General features: G+C 39.9%; 1 protein-coding gene across 1 annotated transcript in view; it reads left to right on the forward strand.

Moving 5' to 3' along the window:
• Positions 1–797: 797 nt before the first annotated feature.
• LDAH (lipid droplet associated hydrolase) overlaps positions 798–18698 on the forward strand; it is a 112069-nt gene continuing 94168 nt past the window's right edge. The window contains exons 1-2 of the mRNA XM_074538038.1: positions 798–1109; positions 14009–14161. Of these exons, the coding sequence (XP_074394139.1) occupies positions 944–1109; positions 14009–14161 (319 nt within the window). The 5' untranslated portion in view covers positions 798–943. The remainder of the gene's footprint in view (positions 1110–14008; positions 14162–18698) is intronic.

Here is an 18698-nt window from a genome sequence, read left to right on the forward strand (position 1 = left end):
AACATCCTTGGGGATGCTGCATGACAGCCAGCTCAAAATGAGCTAGGAACATGACCAGGTGGCCAAGAAGGCCAATGACCCATATCAAGAACAATGCTGCCAGCCAGACTAGGCCCTGGTGAGACTGCACCTCCAGTAGCGTGCTCAGTTTTGGGCTCCTGATTTTAAAAAGGTCATTCATGTGCTAGAGTATTTGCAGCAAAGAGCAAAAAGGCTTATGAAAGGCCCGGAAAACACTATGGGGTATTATGAGGAACAGCTGAGGGAGCTAAGGGATGACCTCTTTGCTCTCTAAAACCACCTGGCAGAAGGTGATAGTGAGGAAAGGGGTGGTCCCTTCTGCCATGCCTACAGTGAGAGGAAATGGCCTTAAACAGACTGGGGAGATCCAGATTAGATACTAGAAAAAAAGAAATTCATTGTTAGAGTGGTCAGGCATTGGATTAGGCTACCATTGGGGGTGTTTAGGAGGTGTCTGGATCTGGTGCAAGGTTGATGTGGTTTAGTGGTTTTGGGGTTGCAGCAGCAGCAGAGGACTGATGGTTGGACCGGATATTTCCACCTTGGTGATTCTACAATTCCAGCCGTCAAACATACTGAAGGATAAGCCTGCACTTCGCTACCCCCTTCTCTGCCATTTTTTAGGCACCCCAGCTCATTTTGCTCTTTCAAAACTACCTATTCATTTTCTCCTTTGCCAGAATTCCCAAAGAAACCGTGACCTGAGAGAAAGAGTGAATGACAGGCAGGAGGAAACCCCCGAGACGCGCGTCCCGGGATAACCTCCCTCCTCTCTTGCTCCTGCCATTCCCCAGCGGGCGGCGGGCGCCGGAGGCCGGGTGAGCACGGCTGCCTAGGAAGGGCAGGGTAGGAAGGACTGGCTAGGAAGGGCTGGGTAGTAACGCTGGTCCCCTCCCTCAGAGGGGTCGCAGCCGCCACCCTCATGGCGCGGGCGGCGGGGGGCGGGCCGGGCCCGCCCTCAGCGCGCCCCGCGGCCCCGGCGGAAGGAGCGGCCCGGCCCCTCCTTGCCCGCTGCTTCCGCCCGGTGTCGGCAGAGACAGCGCCGGCCGCCGCCGTGCCGGGAGCTGGAGAGCCTGCCAACGGGGAAGGTAAGTGCCGCAGCGGCCCTGCCCTGCCCTCCCCTGCCTCCCCTGTCCCTGTGCCGGGGCCGAGAGCCGCCCCGAGCCCGCAGGCCGTCCCTCCCCGCCGCCGTGCGGGGCTGACCCGCAGCCTCGCCCAGCAGGGAGGTGCCGCCAGCCGGGCTGTGCCGGGTGTCAGCTCTGTTACGGACCCGTTGCAGCGAGTAGCGCTGGTGATCCCTAGGCGTGCGCTTGAGGATGGACTGACACATCCCATGCCGAAAGAAACGCTTCGTGCGTGCTCCCTTGACTTGTTTTGTCATGGAGGAGACTTCATGAAACGAGTCCTAAGTGGTATCTCCTTTTCCAGAAAATAACTGAGGTGATGCTATTCATGGTGTTTTTTCTGTGTGTTAGTGCTTATTCCTGTGAAGCATCTCTCAGAGCTGAGTGATGCTTGTTATCTTGGTGGCGTGTTATAAAACAAGAAACGAGGGAAAAGCCTCTGACCTGAAGGGCCTATAAATAGGAAAAGAAGAAAATAAGATTATAAATTCTTAAAAGCTAGAAGTGAGATGAGATTTTTTTAAGCAGAAAGAGGCATATTTTAGTAGAGGAGATACTGGTTTGGAAAAGCAGGGCGTCCTGCAGGCTCACACCCTCTTTCCAAACCTGCCGGGTTTGTTGTCACTGCTGGTTCTGGGGCATCATCACTGTCATCACCCACCTCCATGCCGGTATTTACTACACAGGAGAAGAGATGCCTGTGCCAGACAGGGTGAGCAGCAGGTTCAGGAAACAAGTAAATGCTGGAATGGAAATGTGCAGTGAAAGAAATCAGGATAATGATGAAGGGCTATTTGAGGCATGAGAGTCCATCCGCATGGGCCTGTGTCAGAATCAGGACATGAATCTATATTCTGTGTGCCTCAGGGACTAGAAGCCTTCAGTTACTGATTGTGGTTACTGCAGCTTCCTATTTTCTTGTGACATTTACTTATGACGTCGATGAGGAAAGTGGTCACACGTTTACAGACCTGGATAAGCGGTGACATTAAGACTTTATACCTTCCATCATGGAATTACTACAAGGTTTATATCAAAGCAGTCAAAGTCAGTGAATTTTTATGGATCTTGGACAGTACACTAAGCCAATGCCTGTGAAACAGGCAAGCATGTATGGTTCTTCTTTATGTAGTTCCACACAGAGTATCCACTCAACTTGCAGTAAGGTGCAGTCCAGGAACTTTCTGGAATAGATGTGCTGAGGTCTTAAAGAGCCACTGTGGATTTCTCCATCAACGCATCCTTGCCTTTGACTCATAGGTACCTCTGGTTTTCCAAACATCCAGCCTCAAGTGGTTCTGTGGGCCAGAAATCCACCAACTCGCTAACATTTGTTAATTTTTGACACACTTCCTGCTACTTCTACATGGCATTATCTATTTCATTTGATTCACAAGGACAATAACAATAAATTGTGTATGTGTAATGGTAAAACAAAATTTCCAATATGACTGGCCAAGCCAAAGAACTTGTCAAAGATTTACCCTACAGCTTCCTAATTGTATTGTTTTCAGTGCTGTTTTTGGGGTTTTTTTTAGTTGATAGCTTTGATTTCTTTTAAATGAAACTTTATTTTCTATTCTTGTAGTTTGTTGTAATGAGAGCACTTTGTCTGGAAAAAGGGGTGGTCCCAATTTTGGATGATGTCTAGCTTATTTTTATTGAGTATTAGAATCAAAATTTCAAGGTTTCCGCTTTAGAGCATGCTATGTATGCATTTGTACAGAAAACATGTTTGCAGGATATGAAGGTCAGGTAGTTTTCCCTTACTTAATTCAGGCATGCTCTTAATAGCAATGTGACTGCTTTTTCTGCAAGTGACAAACTGCTGTGTAGACACTGAAATGTTTGACAACATTGGATTCCAGTTTACATGTTGAATGATGACATTTAGATGTCTTGTGAGGCTTGTAAACAACTTATACTGGGGGAAGTAAATTATTCTGGCAAAAAAAATTCATAATAGGAAAAAAACTGTGTAATATGAAATGTCTGAGCTTAAAGAACAATTAGGTGTGAAACAAACGGCAGTTTTCACCCTGAATACAAGCCTGAGTACACAGTCACTGGTGAAATGAATGAGAATTGCTTGTTTAGCTTGCTGGGGTTGCACAACCACCTCATGTAGTGTGACAGCACCTTGTTACCATATGTTAGGTAATCCTGATGTGCCAGAGCAATGTCTAACCAGTGATACTACAACTTCAGGTTGGGCAGGGTTTCTTTCATCATTATCCTTGTTTCTTTCTTCAGTATTTTTGCTTCCTCCTGCTGTTCCATGCTGTTCACTTGGTTCTTTCCTTTTCCATCTCATCTCTAGCTTCTGTTTAGATTCTGTTCCCATTATCTTTGGCTTAAACCAATTATTTATTCAAATCTTTAGTTAAAAAAAAAATCCCTTGTGATACAGACTTTTGCAGAGTCTGAGATTTGGAATGAGTATCAGGTGATAACTAGATTTTTATTTGTAGCTGTAATGAGCACAGGCTTTGTTCTTGTATGCATTTGTTCAAAGTCATGAGTTATCAGGATTAAGCAGAGTTATCTTGATGGGAGGAGCTGGGCTCTTGTGCAAAATGCTGTAACAGAGTAACTTCAGAGGTTCCTGGTGTGGTGAGGAGCAAGCTGCAGTTTTCCCAGCATGGTGAATTGTCTTTGGATCCTCCTGTGACTGGAGCTGTAGGTCTGTATGTCAGAGCTCTGTGATGTGTAGGCCTTCCTGCAGCAGTGGCTCTGGAGAAACCTTCTGGCTCTTGCTCCACTGTGTCCAGCCTGGCTGTTCAGTTCCCTGCCCTGCCCTCCTGATGGGCAGGGCCAGTGCTTCTTATGGGAAGGACTCGGACTCCAGGCCTCACATCAGTAGCACAGTTACATTGCTGTAGTGACTGGGAAAGGGATCTGATGCTGCTGTTAATTCGTGTCCTCTGATCATTGCTTCTCCTGTTTGACCTCTGTGTCCTTTGCACAGAGCTCTGTACAGTTTGCTTTCATGTCTCTGCTTGCAGTGCCTTCCTAACCTGTTTGGGTGAGGGGGTGAGTATCAGAATGTACAGCTGGGTTGAGAGGTTGCTGAGAATGCAGCTGTGACTAGTAAGTTGGTCTGCCATCAGTCGATGGGATTTTGGCTAATTCTTTTTTGTCCTCATTAGAAAGCAAGAAAACCAGCAGTAGCTGGAGAGCTAAGCTGAAGGTGGGATAAACAGTTGATGTAAAAACACACACAAGTTGAAATGATAAAATGAGAAGAAAAAGGTGTTTAGAATTTGGAGCATATTTTTGGTTAAAGGAGAGTAACTAACCATAGAAATATGGAAGAAAGAAAGAAAGGAAAAGGGATAGTTCTGTGCGAAGATTTATGCTGAGTAGCTTAGGAAAGGATGGGGGAAACCAGATCAAGGGCAGTGTGATGCTAATTGTATTTGTGGATGTTTTTTTCTTTTTAATTTGATATCTGCTTATGCTCTTTGAACTTTGCATTACTTGACAAGACAAAAGGAAGAGCAGTGCTCTCCATGAAGTGATGGATCTTAATCTGTGATAGGAGGTGGAGAAGGAGTTATCAAACATAAGGGGAAAGAGATTTGCTTTTTTCTGCTTTTGCCTGTTATTATTGCTGCTGAAAGATGAATGTTTCTTCAAATACTTAACTTCTGGGAACTATGGTTTCAGTGAATATGTAGGTTGCTGTTATTTTAAATTCTTGCATTTTTATGTTTCATTGAATGTTGGGCAGATTACCTGTATGACTTAAACATCTGTCCAGCAGAAATGTGGGACCTGTAGTTCTTTTGATGTAGGAGAAGAAATATGAGTATAGAACATATGGTTGAAGAGCCAAAAAGTTTTTTGGTGTTTTTTTTTTTCTTTTGAAAAGTTCTCATTTTCCATAGGGATAGTAGGAACCACATGGTAAAGAAGCATCATCTTTGTTTAGTGAGCAAGTGGTTTTTTCCCAAACTCTCAGACCACAAGCAGGCTTATTTGCATGAATGTTTCCTCTCTCTCAATGCTATCTTCAGTTTCTTCTTATCCAGGTGTCCTTGATAACCTGTACCTTCACTCTTTTTTAAATTTTTTTTTGCACCATATTTTGATATTTCTCTCTCTCCTTAAAAGCAATATCCTGTGAAAGGCAGTGTCTTCTTCCCCATAATTCACATTTGTTCACTTTTGAACATGCTTTGGTTTGTGTGGTGATTTGTGTTGAAGTTTAGAGGCCAGGGATGTTTCTTCTGTATCCAAACATAAGCATGATGGGTTCTTGTTCATGAAGTATAACATTCCCACCTCTAACTTCAGGCAAGTTTTAACCCAGTCTTTAATCGTGGTGTTGCATTTCAGTTTTGCCCACTGCCTCCCAAAATACTGATGTTCAACATAATTCTAATAAACAAGTTGCATATTTTGCAAACTTTACTATATTTGTGACAATTTTTTTCATGCTATCCATTCCAAAGTGATTTATTCTCCCTTTGACTTTCTGGGAAAGTTTATTTACAAGATACTCTTGACATAAGTCTGCTGTCTTTGAAATTTGTTGGTCAGAAGAGACCTGGCATAGTTTTGTTTTTTCCCTGGAAACCTTTCTTACCATGTAGACATTGTACTTCAGCAGCAACTTTTTATGTTCTTTCATGTAGATACTGTATTTGACTGAGGTCTTTTGCTAACATTGCAGTTTAGTCTCAGAATATAAAGTATATTTATTATGCCTACATGTTTTTCATGCCTATTACCTTCTGTTTATTCCCCTGTGAGATTTCCGTTTTAAAAGCCCTGTTTTTTCTCTGGATCCAGTGTTTTAATGCAGTATTTGGAGGGAAAGAGATCTTTGAAAGTTACTTTATTTCACCGGTAAATTTCAGTACTGCGTACAAATGGGCAGCTTTTTCTTCCTTTGAGACTAGAAGGTTTTCCAAAATCCCACTTTCTCTTCTGGAAAATGCTTCATACTACACCAAATGAAGCCATCCTATTTGAGACCAAATTAAACTATCATTACTGCCTAGTGTAGATTTGTTTCTTTAAGCAGCAGCTTTCTTGCTCATTTCATTTTAGGTCATGGACATTCTTAGTTTTATCATCAGGCCTGCACTGACTGGGGAATTGGGAATTTACTGGGAGAACAGCTACCACTTTCTTGTAATCTGTGGGATTCCCAACGTTAATTTTGCTTATGAAGTTACTTAAGGAAAAAACAAACCAAGACAAAATCTTGTACTCGTTTGGGGTCATTTTCATGTTGGTAGCTCTCAACAGTTCACAAACAGTTCACTTTTGAAAAAGTGAAAGTTACCGTCTTGTTGTGATTAAATAAAATAGCAAGACGTGATATGTAGGACCTCTTCCACTGTATCCTGAAATGTGTTTGATAAAACATGCTCCACTTTTAGAAAGTCATGTCTTTATACCTTTGCATACATTTGAGGTGTCTGGTATTGTGTGAAGCCTCAGGGACCCTCGGCCACAGCAGGGTAACTTCTCAGGGTTTCCTCCATGCTCACTCTCACTCCAGTGCTCTGTGTTCTGTGTTTCTAACCAAGTGTTAAACTGTGATAGCAAATGGAGGAGCTTTGATCTAGCTGGTAACAAAGGACATGGACTCTGCTCTTGGAGCACTGGGCAAGCATAACTAAGGTTTTGTGACCTTTGTTAAGCTGAAGATCTGTGACTGCCAAAGGAGAAAGAGACCAGATCAAACTTAGAGCGATGTTGCCAGAGCTGTAGTGAAACGTATCTGCTTGCGGTGTCAAGTGCTGTAGACCACCAGTGGATGCTTTCAGAGGTGTGGCTGCTTTCATAAAGGCTTCATAAAGGTTCATAAGTGTGCCTGATCCCCATGGAAGTCTTTCATTTGCTTTTTCACCTTCTTGAGAGTAGCGAGGAAGTCAAGGCCAAGAGTTCTGTAGTAGTTTAAAACTCGCAGTGACATACAAAGATTGGCTAAAAGTTGTGATGGGCCTTCCTAATCCATTTTCCCAGGGTTTTGATCATCTTATCTGTTGAATAATTTTGTGCCAGGCCAATGTATCATTGTAGGATCTGAAAATGTTTTCTGATTTCTTGATTCCCTAACTCCAAAACTCTATGAAATTATTTCAGAGCAAAGCACCTTTTTGGAATAAGGTTGGTGGAAAATGCATCTGTTCCTGATTTGAGTCCTCAAATGGATCTTTCGAAGCTAACAATTTTTTGATTTGTGAGTCCTGTCCTGCTTTGATGAATAGCTGTCTCCATAATTGCTTTTATAATGTTTGGCAGTGACATGTGCACCTTGTCTGGTACAAAATGGATACCCAGAAGCTATTTTCCCTGCATCTCTAACACCACGACTGTGCACACTTTCTTGGTCATTGCTACAAGATTATTAATGGTAGTATCATGTTACAAGGTCTTGCAGGTAGATCCAGTTCTTCAGACTAGGTTTCTCCCATCTTTGGTCTTTGCAGTCTCCCATATGTTGTTTCTGAACTAGGTTCAGACTTGAGAAGTGATACCAGTTTTCATTTTGCACTTCAGCTTTTTATCATTACAACCCTAAACATGAGTAATCTGTACCTCATTTCCACATGTGTCACTGATATTTTTATACAGTCTTCAGTGAAATTCTCCCAGCAGTTTTACTCCTTGAGGGAGTGGCATGGGGGAATGACACAGGAACAAAACAAAGTGAAGGCATTGTATTGCTAGCTCATCAAGTGATCACTAAAAACAAGGCTTCCTAATTACTTCACTGGTTTTAGAGGAAAGCACTGTTATTTTGTGTAACTATGTTGCTTCGATTGATGTGTCTTCAGTGTAAATTTTTTAGCTTTGTTCATTTTTACAAATAATGCCTAACAGTTTTTATTTACTAATTCAGAGCTAGTGTGAAAGAGAACTTTGACAGAGAATTGTGCTGGAAAGTACAATGAAGAAATGTTTCATTTTTATGTGCTACTGGCTGCTGCTGCTGCTTTTCTTACACAGAATTGGTCAAGATTTGTGACTGATGTCACAACAGCTTGCAAAGTCTTTGGCCTGTGTTTATTGTTTTCCCTGAGAAAATCTGGCATCCATTGTTTTGTTGTTTGTCCAGATAAATCTTTGATGAGATCTGGGCATTGTGTGTCATGTCATAGCTCATCTCTCACATCACGAAATCCCCACTTCCCTTGTTCCTCTTTGCAGTTTTCTTACCAGGTCGCTCTGTCCCTCTCTAGTTCCTAGCTATGAGCATGTAGGTTCCAGTCTGCAGATCAAAGAGCTTACGTCAGGTCTGGATGATTCTCCTGTGGGAGTAATGTAGAAATTGTCAGAGCCTTAGTGTAGAAGGCAGCTGAAGGAATCTTGCTGGTTTTCCAGTTATTCTTTTACATTCTGGTGTTGAATTCAGTCGCATAAAATTACCTATTAGGGCAGGGTTTCTTTTTTATCTAACCTGGTACAGCTAATCAATAGAATACATCTACTTTAGTTTCCTGTATTTTGGGGGGACTGGTCCTGTTTAGATTCCTTTTCTCTGATCTAAATACTTAGCTATTGTCATGGACTGTGTTCATGAAACTCTGCATTTACTAAGGTACTAGAAAACTTGTTTGAGATCCTTGTTTTATCTCCTGCTTTATTTTTTCCGCTGTTTTAGGGCCATAAGAATTGTAAACTGTTGATTTGTGGAAAACTCTGGAGAAAACGTAGTCTATCTTTCTGTTGAGATCAAAATTACGTTTTGTCCAGCTGAGTCTTAAAAACCTCCAAGAAACATTCTGCTGCCTTGCTAACCAGCATCTATTGCCTTCTTAGCAACTAGTTTTTTATGATGCCTTGGAGTGTCAAGACACAACTTGTGGCTGTTGCCTCTTGTTTTACCATCTTCCATTGCAAAGAAGGGTTTGGCTATGCTACTTTTGCAGGTCTCCTTCAAATGGCTCTAGGTTGCTGTTTGATTGCAGCATGGGAGACTGAAAAAGCACAGTTCACAAAGCTTTTCCTCTAGCCTAGTTATTTACTTGACCCTCCCAAGTTTCCTTGTGTTCTTGATGTGTGTTCCTTCTTCTTGAACAGAGCTGGGCTCGGTGTTGGAGGTATGTTTCTGATGAAAATCCTGAGTTTTGTAGGTACCAGTATTGACCCAAGATTACTTGACAGCTGGCAGACAGTAGTTGATTATCTTTTCAGCTTGTTCAGTTACTTTTCAAACTGTGCAAGTCAGTTTATTCAGCCTGCATTTCCTTGGCCTAGAAAAGAGAATGCAGTGGGAGACAGTGCCAAAATTCTTAATAAGGCAGTGTGCATTACATTTACATATTTTCTTTCATTCTTGTGGCCAGGTGTTTTATAATTTAGGGCAGTTGCATTGCTTAGTATGGTTTGCTCATGGCAGACTGGTCTCTTATTCTGTCTTTATGTGATCAGAGAAACTTACATGCTCCTGTGATTTTTCCTGTGGAGTCAGCTGAGCCAGAACTGCCTATAGGGCCTTGGGTGCTCTTTCTTGCCTTTTCTGCTGGACAATAGCTATGATTTTAAATACCTTTTCATCCTTAACCATCAAGACCTCCAATGATTTACAGTGGTTTTTGATCAACAGCATCCTTGCAATTGACACTTTATGGTGTATCTAGTCCAGTCTCATGAATTTACATGCATCCAACTTTGTAGGTTATCTCTAACATGTAGTCCAGGTCCTTTCTCAAAAAGGTCAAAGCAGGTCATGTTGCTGAAGGCATTGTCCAGTTGGGGACTGTCCTGCCTTTCAGGGCAACTTGCATTATTTGATAGTCCTAATTGTGCATGTAGGGGGAACCTTTATTATTGGAATTTCCTTCTCTGCAACTTTTGACTATTTTTCCTTGTCCTTTGGACATCCATCACATGCTTCAGCATCTATATCATCTAATTGGTTTTCTCTAGTGCATTGATGTCTTGCTTGTCTGAGGAGTCCAAAACTAGGCACAGTTCTCCACATGCAGTCTTTCCATTGCCAAGCAGCAGGAGATACAAACATTCCAAGATTGCAGGCTATTCCTTGTGCAGCCTTGTATACACTCGAGCTTGATGGTTACAGGGGTTCATTACTGGCTCATTTTCAGCTTTGTAATCATTTGTGTCTTTTTTTGGAATGCCGCTTCCTAGCTTTTGAGCCGCCAGTCTGTTGCTGCATTGGGTTACTGAACTCTTGGTGCAGGACCTTCTATTTGCCCTTGGCTTTCATGTAATTCCCACCTTTCCAGCCTGTCAGGGTCCATTTGGATAGCAACCTTGCCCTCCAGTGTTTCAGTTGGTTTGTCTTCCTCCCCCTGACATTTTGCAGGACCCTTCTGAGAGTGGCTCCTGTCCTCTGTGCAGGTGTTCAATGGAGACATTGGACATTATTGCCATCTTGAAAGACATCATTGGTACATTAATGCTTGTTTCATGTTCTTGGGTACAACTTTGAGTGGGATTTATTTTATTTTATTTTTTTATAACTTTCTGTGAACTGAGATGAGGTTGACTGGCCTAGAGCTCCCTGGACACTCTAACCATGGTGGTTGCCTTTTTTTGCAGTTTCCAGACATGTTTTCCAATCACAGAATTGTTAAGGTTGAAAAAGAGCTCTAAGATCACAGAGTCTGACTGTTAACCCAGCACTTCAATGTTCATCACTAAACTGTGTCCCCAAGGGCCACATCTACACATTTCTTAACGCTTCCAGAAATTCTTCCACTCTCCTGAGTAGCTTTTTCCAATGTCATTGTAACTTACCAGAAAGGATAGAGAGTGGCCTCACAGTAGCCTTGACCATGAGCACCTTGGGGTGTGTCTCTTATGATTTTGTGGAACCTTTTATGTCAAATCTGCTGCGGTTGTTCTTTCTTCTTTATTTTGGTTTCACCATTGTTTTATGCAAGTTACCTTTGCCCTTGTGGTTATGATTGCATGTTTCATTACAGCATCTTGCTTCAGAATAGGTACACCAACCTGTTTGTCCTGTCTTGTGATTGAGTAGTTTATATGCCAGATATCCATTTAATTACTCTGATTACATTACATGGTGCTTGTCTGAGTTTGTGATAACTCTTTTATTGAACACTCTTTGAGTGTCGATCAAATTTTGTTATTTCCAAGTTATCTTTGAAATAAAATGTCAAGTCCAAGTAATAGTGTACAGATGGAGCAGTTAAAATATGTTATCAGGAAAGATGCATAAATAATTAGCCCAATGCTTGCAAAGTTCACTTAGCTTTACTATCAGCATTTTACTTTGGAGTCAGTTGAACCAAAGATGAAAAGAATTGGTCCTACAGCAGAGATAATCTGCCCTTTGTGGATAACTTTATTTCCAGGTACTCCTGTTTGAAAAAATGACTGCAGGTGGCTTCTGGATCAGTAGGGAGACACCTAAATACATGTGTTGGTTTGCAGGTGCACCTGTATGTCTTCAAATATTTTTACTATGGTCTTTGTTAACCAGGAGAGGATTTTTCTAATCTGGAGGTGGCAACCAAGAAACTGATCCCACAATTATTCCCCTAATCAGTTCATGTAGTGACACCTAAGGCTTTGTATCCTGTGACAGGAGTTTGTTTTCTGGTAGACACCCACGTTAAGGGTGTGTTAATCTGGAGCTAAAGCCCTATGAATCTAATATTTCAATAATCTAACAGAAATTTTTACACTAGATTAAGCATTCTTGACAGAAGCTGAATTTCTTGTAATACTTTTCCTGCATTTGGTTAGATAATTTATGTGCAGGGGTTGAAGAGAAGGAAGAAAATACTTCTTGGGATGTGATAAGGTCTGGTTTCTTAGGTAGATGCATCTCTTTGAGTCTTGTTACCTTTCTCCTTGATAACTTGTGAAACTCCCACCAGTCAAGTCTGTCCTTCTGTCTGCTCAACATTCTTGGAGCTGCTGTGGCACAAGCTGTGCTCTCTCTGTGGGCTGACAGAGCCAGTAGGAGCCTCATCTCTTGAAACCTCTGCCTGTTAAATCTGTTTGGAAATTGATAGACTGTCTTATGATATTTCTAGGGGAAATGCAGGCTATTTGTGCCAAAAATAGATGCCTGTAATAGAAATACTGTTCTTCAAAGCTTCAATTAGGAAGGAGAAAGAAGATCCAGAGGTATTTTTGGCTATTATTGATTTCATCTTGAAACAGGTCTGAATAGTATTCTGGGAGAATATCCACTGTATTTCCTCTGTTTTTCTCTTCTGTCCATTTTTATTACCAAAGGCCGTAAAGTTGTAAATTAAAACTTGACAATAAATAAAAAAAAATCCCTCAGACAATACATAGAGTTAATACAAAGAAGCCACTTGGGATTGTCTCAGACAAGCAGTTTTTCAAATAACCATTTTTTCTTCTCTGGTGTGCAGTCTTCCTTTCAGGTACTGCAACACTATGTGTTTTTGAAATTATGAGTTAAGTTAAAGACTGGACCAAAGCTACAACAACAGGTCTGTGTGAACCTGAAAATCCTCCTGTGCCAGTCCAAAATGTATTGCTGAGTTTTCTGTTCTCATTGCTGAACTTCTGACCTTAATGTTGCAAATACTCTTTTGAATGAAAAGTTGTCAATGGGATTTCCATTTAGATTTGTTATGTGAAATCAATTCAGAATGAAAATATGCAACAGATTTTTATTGTTTGTGATCATGATCAGAAACTTTGTCCAAACCCTACTTTCTTGGGTAAGAACTAGTTGCTTTTGCTTCTTGGATTGTAAACACCTTAGAAAAGGAGTGACAACTTATGTTTACTGTGGTTGTTGATGTAACTGGATTTCTTTGTTGAAACTGTTCTTGGCTTCTTTCAGCTTTAAATAATGAAGAAATACAAGCAAGGATAATGCATTAAAATGTACCTCTTTATAGTTTGGCAAAATTGACTTTACTTACATTTTAATCGCTGCAAGTTAGATAATAACATGGCGAACAATGAAGTAGTAAAGGTGTCTACATAATCTTTAAAAGAACTTTTTGGGGGTGCTGGGGTGAAATGGGCAGATGGGGGTACAAGGTTTCATCCAGAGAATTGTGCTGTAATTGGCAGCATTAAAGAAGACTTCTCCCTTCCCTCCAGAAGTGTTTTCTGTTTGTACTATATTCAAGTTTTTTCATGGTGGTACTTGTTAGTTCAAAATAAAACATTTTCTGTCTTTTCTGCATTGATTGTTCTTTACCTTAAACCTTTCAAAACCTCAGATTAAAATTTGCAAAAGTAAAGAAATATTGTTTATTCAAGTGTACTTTTCTAATGTTGTCAAGTGTGATTACTTAAAATTTGAGTCAGATCTTTTCCTTTTAAGTTGTGTAGCACTGAGAATTTTTCAGTGACTATTAGTGAGGGTAGTACCTCCCACTTAATAGTGCAGCAGACTTGTAGGTCTTTCAGGCTTTGGTTTACATGCCTGAAATTTCACAAGCTAACTAGCAAATAGAAATTTCACAAACTGACTAGGAAATTTGTGTCCTTGTACTCAGAAATGAATGGTCCTTTTTCACTAATCAAAAATAGTTGAAAACCTAATGTTATTTTTAACTATGCTTTTGACAGTTAAAGAACTTGCAATGACATTCATGCACTAGTTCTGTTTGGCATTTTTTCATTTGTTTGCCTTCAAACAGCTTTCAGATTAATCTTCTCAGTGGACAGTATGAACAAGAAATTTAAAATATTTGCCTTTAAGGAAGAATAGAGCTTATTGTCCAGTTCATCATTGTGTATTTCTGAGACAGAAATACTGAACTGGGCCTTATATTACTGGATATGACAGCTGTTGGGGGAGGGGTGGTTTGGCTGGGTTTTTTTGCAGTTATTCTGGGGGAGGCATAATGACAAAGAGACAGCTCTGTAAGTATTGACCTGTTATAACAGTATGTTATTCTGCTCAACAGCAAACATGAGGTCAGAAGAGCCAGTGCCCTTACATGAAGAATTTATCTACTGTTGTGGAGCTGCTACCCATGTCTTAAAGTGTGGGCCCTGGAAAGACCTCTCAAAAGATGAAAGTAAAAATCTACCCAGGCTCTTGTTCATGATTATTCCTGGTAAGGGTTCTTTTTTTTGTGTTTAAGTCTATAAGTCTAGAGGTTTGTTAATTGAAAGGGGTATGTCCAGTTTAATTTTCAAAATTCTCACTATCTAAGTGTAAATTCTGGCTCATGCACATGGCCAGTAACTCAATAATACTACAGTGGTGAAATTTCTTTGTTACATTTGATTGCTACTGTTACCTTTATTTTTAACAGTGCAAGAAGGCAGCACTTAGAAATTAGGATGTCTTACTCGCTTTCTTTGTGTTGGTGGTTTACTGAGAGCGTTGTGGGCTTTTGTTTGTTTTCATTGCTCTTCTTCTATTTATCTCTTGCACCTTGAAGTGTTACTGCAATGTCAGCTGTGTGCCAACTGACAGATGAAAATTACAGTATTTGAGGAGAAATTCTAGATCCAGTTGTTTCTTTTAGTTTTGGGGTTTTTTAATATGAAAAATTTTTAACTTAGATTTTTACACATGAATTTTTATGCTGACCCTCTTGAACTCAGTGAGTATTGTACAGCTCCTAATTATATTTAAATGTGGCTGTCTTAAAATGAGAGCTCTAAACTTGCCTTTGGAATATGCTAAAATTAATGGAGAAATTCTAAATTTGTTGAAGTCTACCAATGAACTGTAGGAATCCTGATCTTAGCAAAAGTCAAGCTTGAACCCACTTAAGCTGTGACTCTTTGACCACCTTACAGTTTGCAGATTTCTAATGCTTTCTATTGTTTATTTGGATGTTCTGGATACTGTTGTTATTTCTCCCAGAATGAGTGGTACAAATAATGACTTTTCTGAGTATCCACAGCTTTGGTTCACTGTTAGTGTACCTAGTGGCTATTTATGGGACTGTGTGTGGCTTGGTCTTTAGTGGTGAAAGAGAACACAGGTCCAATTTTTCAGGGTTTTTTTTTCAATGTTTTAGAAGGTCCATGGAATATGTTAGTTTCCTTGGGCACAGTGGTTTCATGCCTTTCCCTCCAGGAGCTGAATAATAACTTCTTAAGCCAGTGACAGTGAAGTTTAAATTCTTTTCTTAACTGAAAAGAAGCCATTTATGAGTACATCTTGTTCCTGTTTTGTGGGGAATGACCTTTTAAACAAATACACTGTGCAATATCTCTTTAGTACCTCTCTGGAGGTACAAGCGTGATTTCATGCTTTTCAATTGCTGCTTTCTCTCAGTTGTGGAAGGTTTAATTGAACAACTAAGTTTAGAGTTCCTTTTCCCCACAAGTTCTGGAGCTTTCACCTGTCTTCAGACTGATACCTTCTCTTTGGGATGATAGTAGAGGCTGTAACAAAGATAAATCTGTAAAGCTAGATTATATCAGTGGAAAGATATGTAGGAGAGGAGCACAAAAGTCAAACATTAGCATCCAAGGCATGGTACCTCTGCAAGGCATGTAATTATTCTGTTCAAAACGTACCAAGTCACATACATAGCATGGTCTCCATAGTCATCATAGCAAACTTTTAATGCCAAAAAATGTAGTGGCAGGACTACATGGAGCTGATTTCTTGCAGAACAGTTCTGTGAAGACTCCTTAATAACATCTTAAGATAGATGTTCAGAAATAGACATCAGTGAAATATTCAGTGTACTTCTCTCATGGTCTTCAGGCTTTTGCAAGCAGCTGATTTATGGTTTTGCTCTTATTTCAGAATTATGTTGGTAATAAGCTGGAAGTTGTCTCACTGCGAAAACAATTTAAAACCTCAGCAACCACTATAATGCTCTCTTCACTTTAGGTGCCCAAATTCAGTAGTGAATAAAGTTACCCAAGCTTCTTGCTGTGGCTGGCAGGGAGCTTAGTGGGACCTGGCATAACAAAGTGCAGTTTTTGCTTCTCTTAAAACAAATGGTGAGGTTTTTTTGCTGCTGTTGCATGCCTCATTTTTAGCTTTCAAGGAAAGGCTTATCTACAATGCAAAAAACACAGCCTTAGGAGAGATACAGACATTTGGTCAATATGTTCATGTACCTAAAAATCAGGATTAGATAGCATTTCCCTTGTGCTTTTGTAAATTCCTGAGTATTAAATGTGGAGCCCTTCTGGAGTCCAGCCATTTTCACACTTGAAAGGCATGTATCCATAGTTGAGATTGTTTATGGAATGGGGGAAAGAGGGGCAGAAGGACAGCTTGGTACACAAGTCAAGGAAAGCAATATTCAGACAAGGGCAGCTCTGACTTTAAAAAAAAGAGAGCATGCACAGGCAAGTGTTGAGTGGTCTGCAGGTTGTTGGTCCTGCTGCATTTGTTACTCTGTTCTGTGTATTAAACTGCTCTGGTATGTACTTTTCCAGTCCTAGTGAAATTCAGGCATATGATTTTGTTAACACGTGGTCAAACCAAACAGAGTTGTGGGTGAGTATTGAGAAAAGTGACAAAATTCTCAGCTTCTGCTGGAATTGAATTGTTGCAGGAGATTTGAGAATAAACCCTATGTATTTATTTTTGGTTTGTGTGGATTCCTCTCGGGTCCAACTTAGCTTTCTCCCTCTCCCCACTTTTTTAAAAAAATACCTCCTAAACATTCTTCTACTCTGAAATCAATGAGTTAAAATGAAACAGGATTCTGCCTCTTGAGAACTGATAGTTCACTGTGCTTGAAGCAGTTGAAAAACAGAGCATGCAGCAGGGTTTAATCTCATTTAACTGCAACAAGCTAATTTTTTTTTTTTGTTAGTGGCAGTGTGAGTGAACTTATAATTTTAATAAAGCCTTACTGTATTAATTGAAATGTTTAATACACACTTTGTTTCATAGCATTTCTTCTTGTGTCCACAAAACCTCTGAATAAGAGTAATAACGTGTCTGCTAAAGTAATGACTGTGTAGAAGGTCCAATTTTTTCTCAGTCTAGAATATATGCATATACTTGTTTAACTTTCTGAAGATAAATTCTTTTCTGTTAAAATTGATAAGATTTACTCATGAGAGTAACATTAAGTGTGTACAGATGGAGGATCAGGTATGTGACTTTCTGGATATGTAAGTGCAATGGAAAGAACAGGAATTACTGTTTTTCCTCTTGTGTCCCAAAGGACTGTTTTCACTTTTACAATGTTTGTTTAGTGTAAAATTAGCAGTGAAATACAAAATCTGCTACAGCAATATTTAATATGTCTTGTGTTCATTGAAAACCATAATCCACAAAGTGTAATGGATTTTTTTTCTGTTTTAATAGTATCTATTTGTGCCTGTGTATTTATGAAACATTTAGTCTTGTAAATAAATACTCTACAAATTTTAAAACCACTGTGCTGTTTAACTCATGACATTTTGCTTTTCATCAAAATTTTTCTTGCATTTAATTGCAGGGGTACATTGGGATACCTTTGTTTCAGGCTTCCTAATCTGTGTTACCGTTGCTGTAAACAAGGCAATGTTGCAATTTACAATCTTGTACTTGGTAAACATATATAATGTAAATAGGTTTTGGTTGTTTTTTTGTGGTAAATCATGTTACACAAGTTTCATTCATTAATATACAGAAATAATTTCAGAATCTGGTTCTCTGGCCTGCATTCAGAATATTCCCTATGCTTTGCCAAGTTTCTTGATCTGCCTGATTGCAGTTGAATCACTGCTGGGTTTTTGGATCATGTTACTGTTTTACCAACTCTTGCTGTCACTTGGTGATGTTTAAGGGCTATGAAGACTTAAACACACACCTTTTTCAGGTATAAAGATATTTCTTCTGAACTAATTCTGTGAGTCAAGAATTGATTGTGCACAACAGAAATTGCATATTTGGGTTCTAATCTCTTAAGAGTAGTTACATGTACTTATATCAACAACACTGCTTCACTTGAAGACTGCTGAACTATATTTTAGCAGTGAAAGCAGTACAAACAACTTGTCTGGATTATGACAAGTCTTTAGTATACTCTCTCTTGAGATGAGAGTTCCCGTTAGTTTTAAAATCTTTAAATTGCCATTTTTAACTGTAACATATGGACTCTGAAAAGCTTTCTGTACCTTATCTGGCTTTGTCTTCACCTGCTGTTTTACTTAAGAGTCATCACCCTCAACACCTGCATAAGGAAAGTTATAATAAGAATCACTATGTTATAATACTTCTCAATAAAACTAATTGTATAGTCCTAAAGCTTAGTTTCTCTGTATTTTGTTTCTTTGGCTCCCACCAAACCACTTTCTTGAAAGTTATTAATTTTTCCCTCTGCTCAGCTGTTACTGGAATGAATTGTTCTTAAGGAGGGTCTACTGTCACCACTGGGACCAAGGGGTAAAAGCATCTTTTTCCTCATTCAGCAAACTGTGTAAAGCATGTTTAATTCTCTTCAAGTTGGTTTTAGAATGGGCATACAAAATTTATTTGATTGAATGCCCTTGTTGGTACAAAATCTTCCTGTTGTAACTTGGTCTGCAACAACTGAAGTAGATGTAGTAAGGGCTCTCAGTATCAGCAGATGAGCTTGCAGTGTGTAGCTTTTGGCAACCTTAGCCAGCATATAATCTGGAATCCTGCATGGAATCTTGGCACCTCGTGTGGATGGGTCAGACTGTTTATGTGAG

The sequence above is a fragment of the Zonotrichia albicollis genome, chromosome 3, assembly GCF_047830755.1.
Source record: "Zonotrichia albicollis isolate bZonAlb1 chromosome 3, bZonAlb1.hap1, whole genome shotgun sequence".
NCBI classification, from domain to species: Eukaryota; Metazoa; Chordata; class Aves; order Passeriformes; family Passerellidae; genus Zonotrichia; species Zonotrichia albicollis.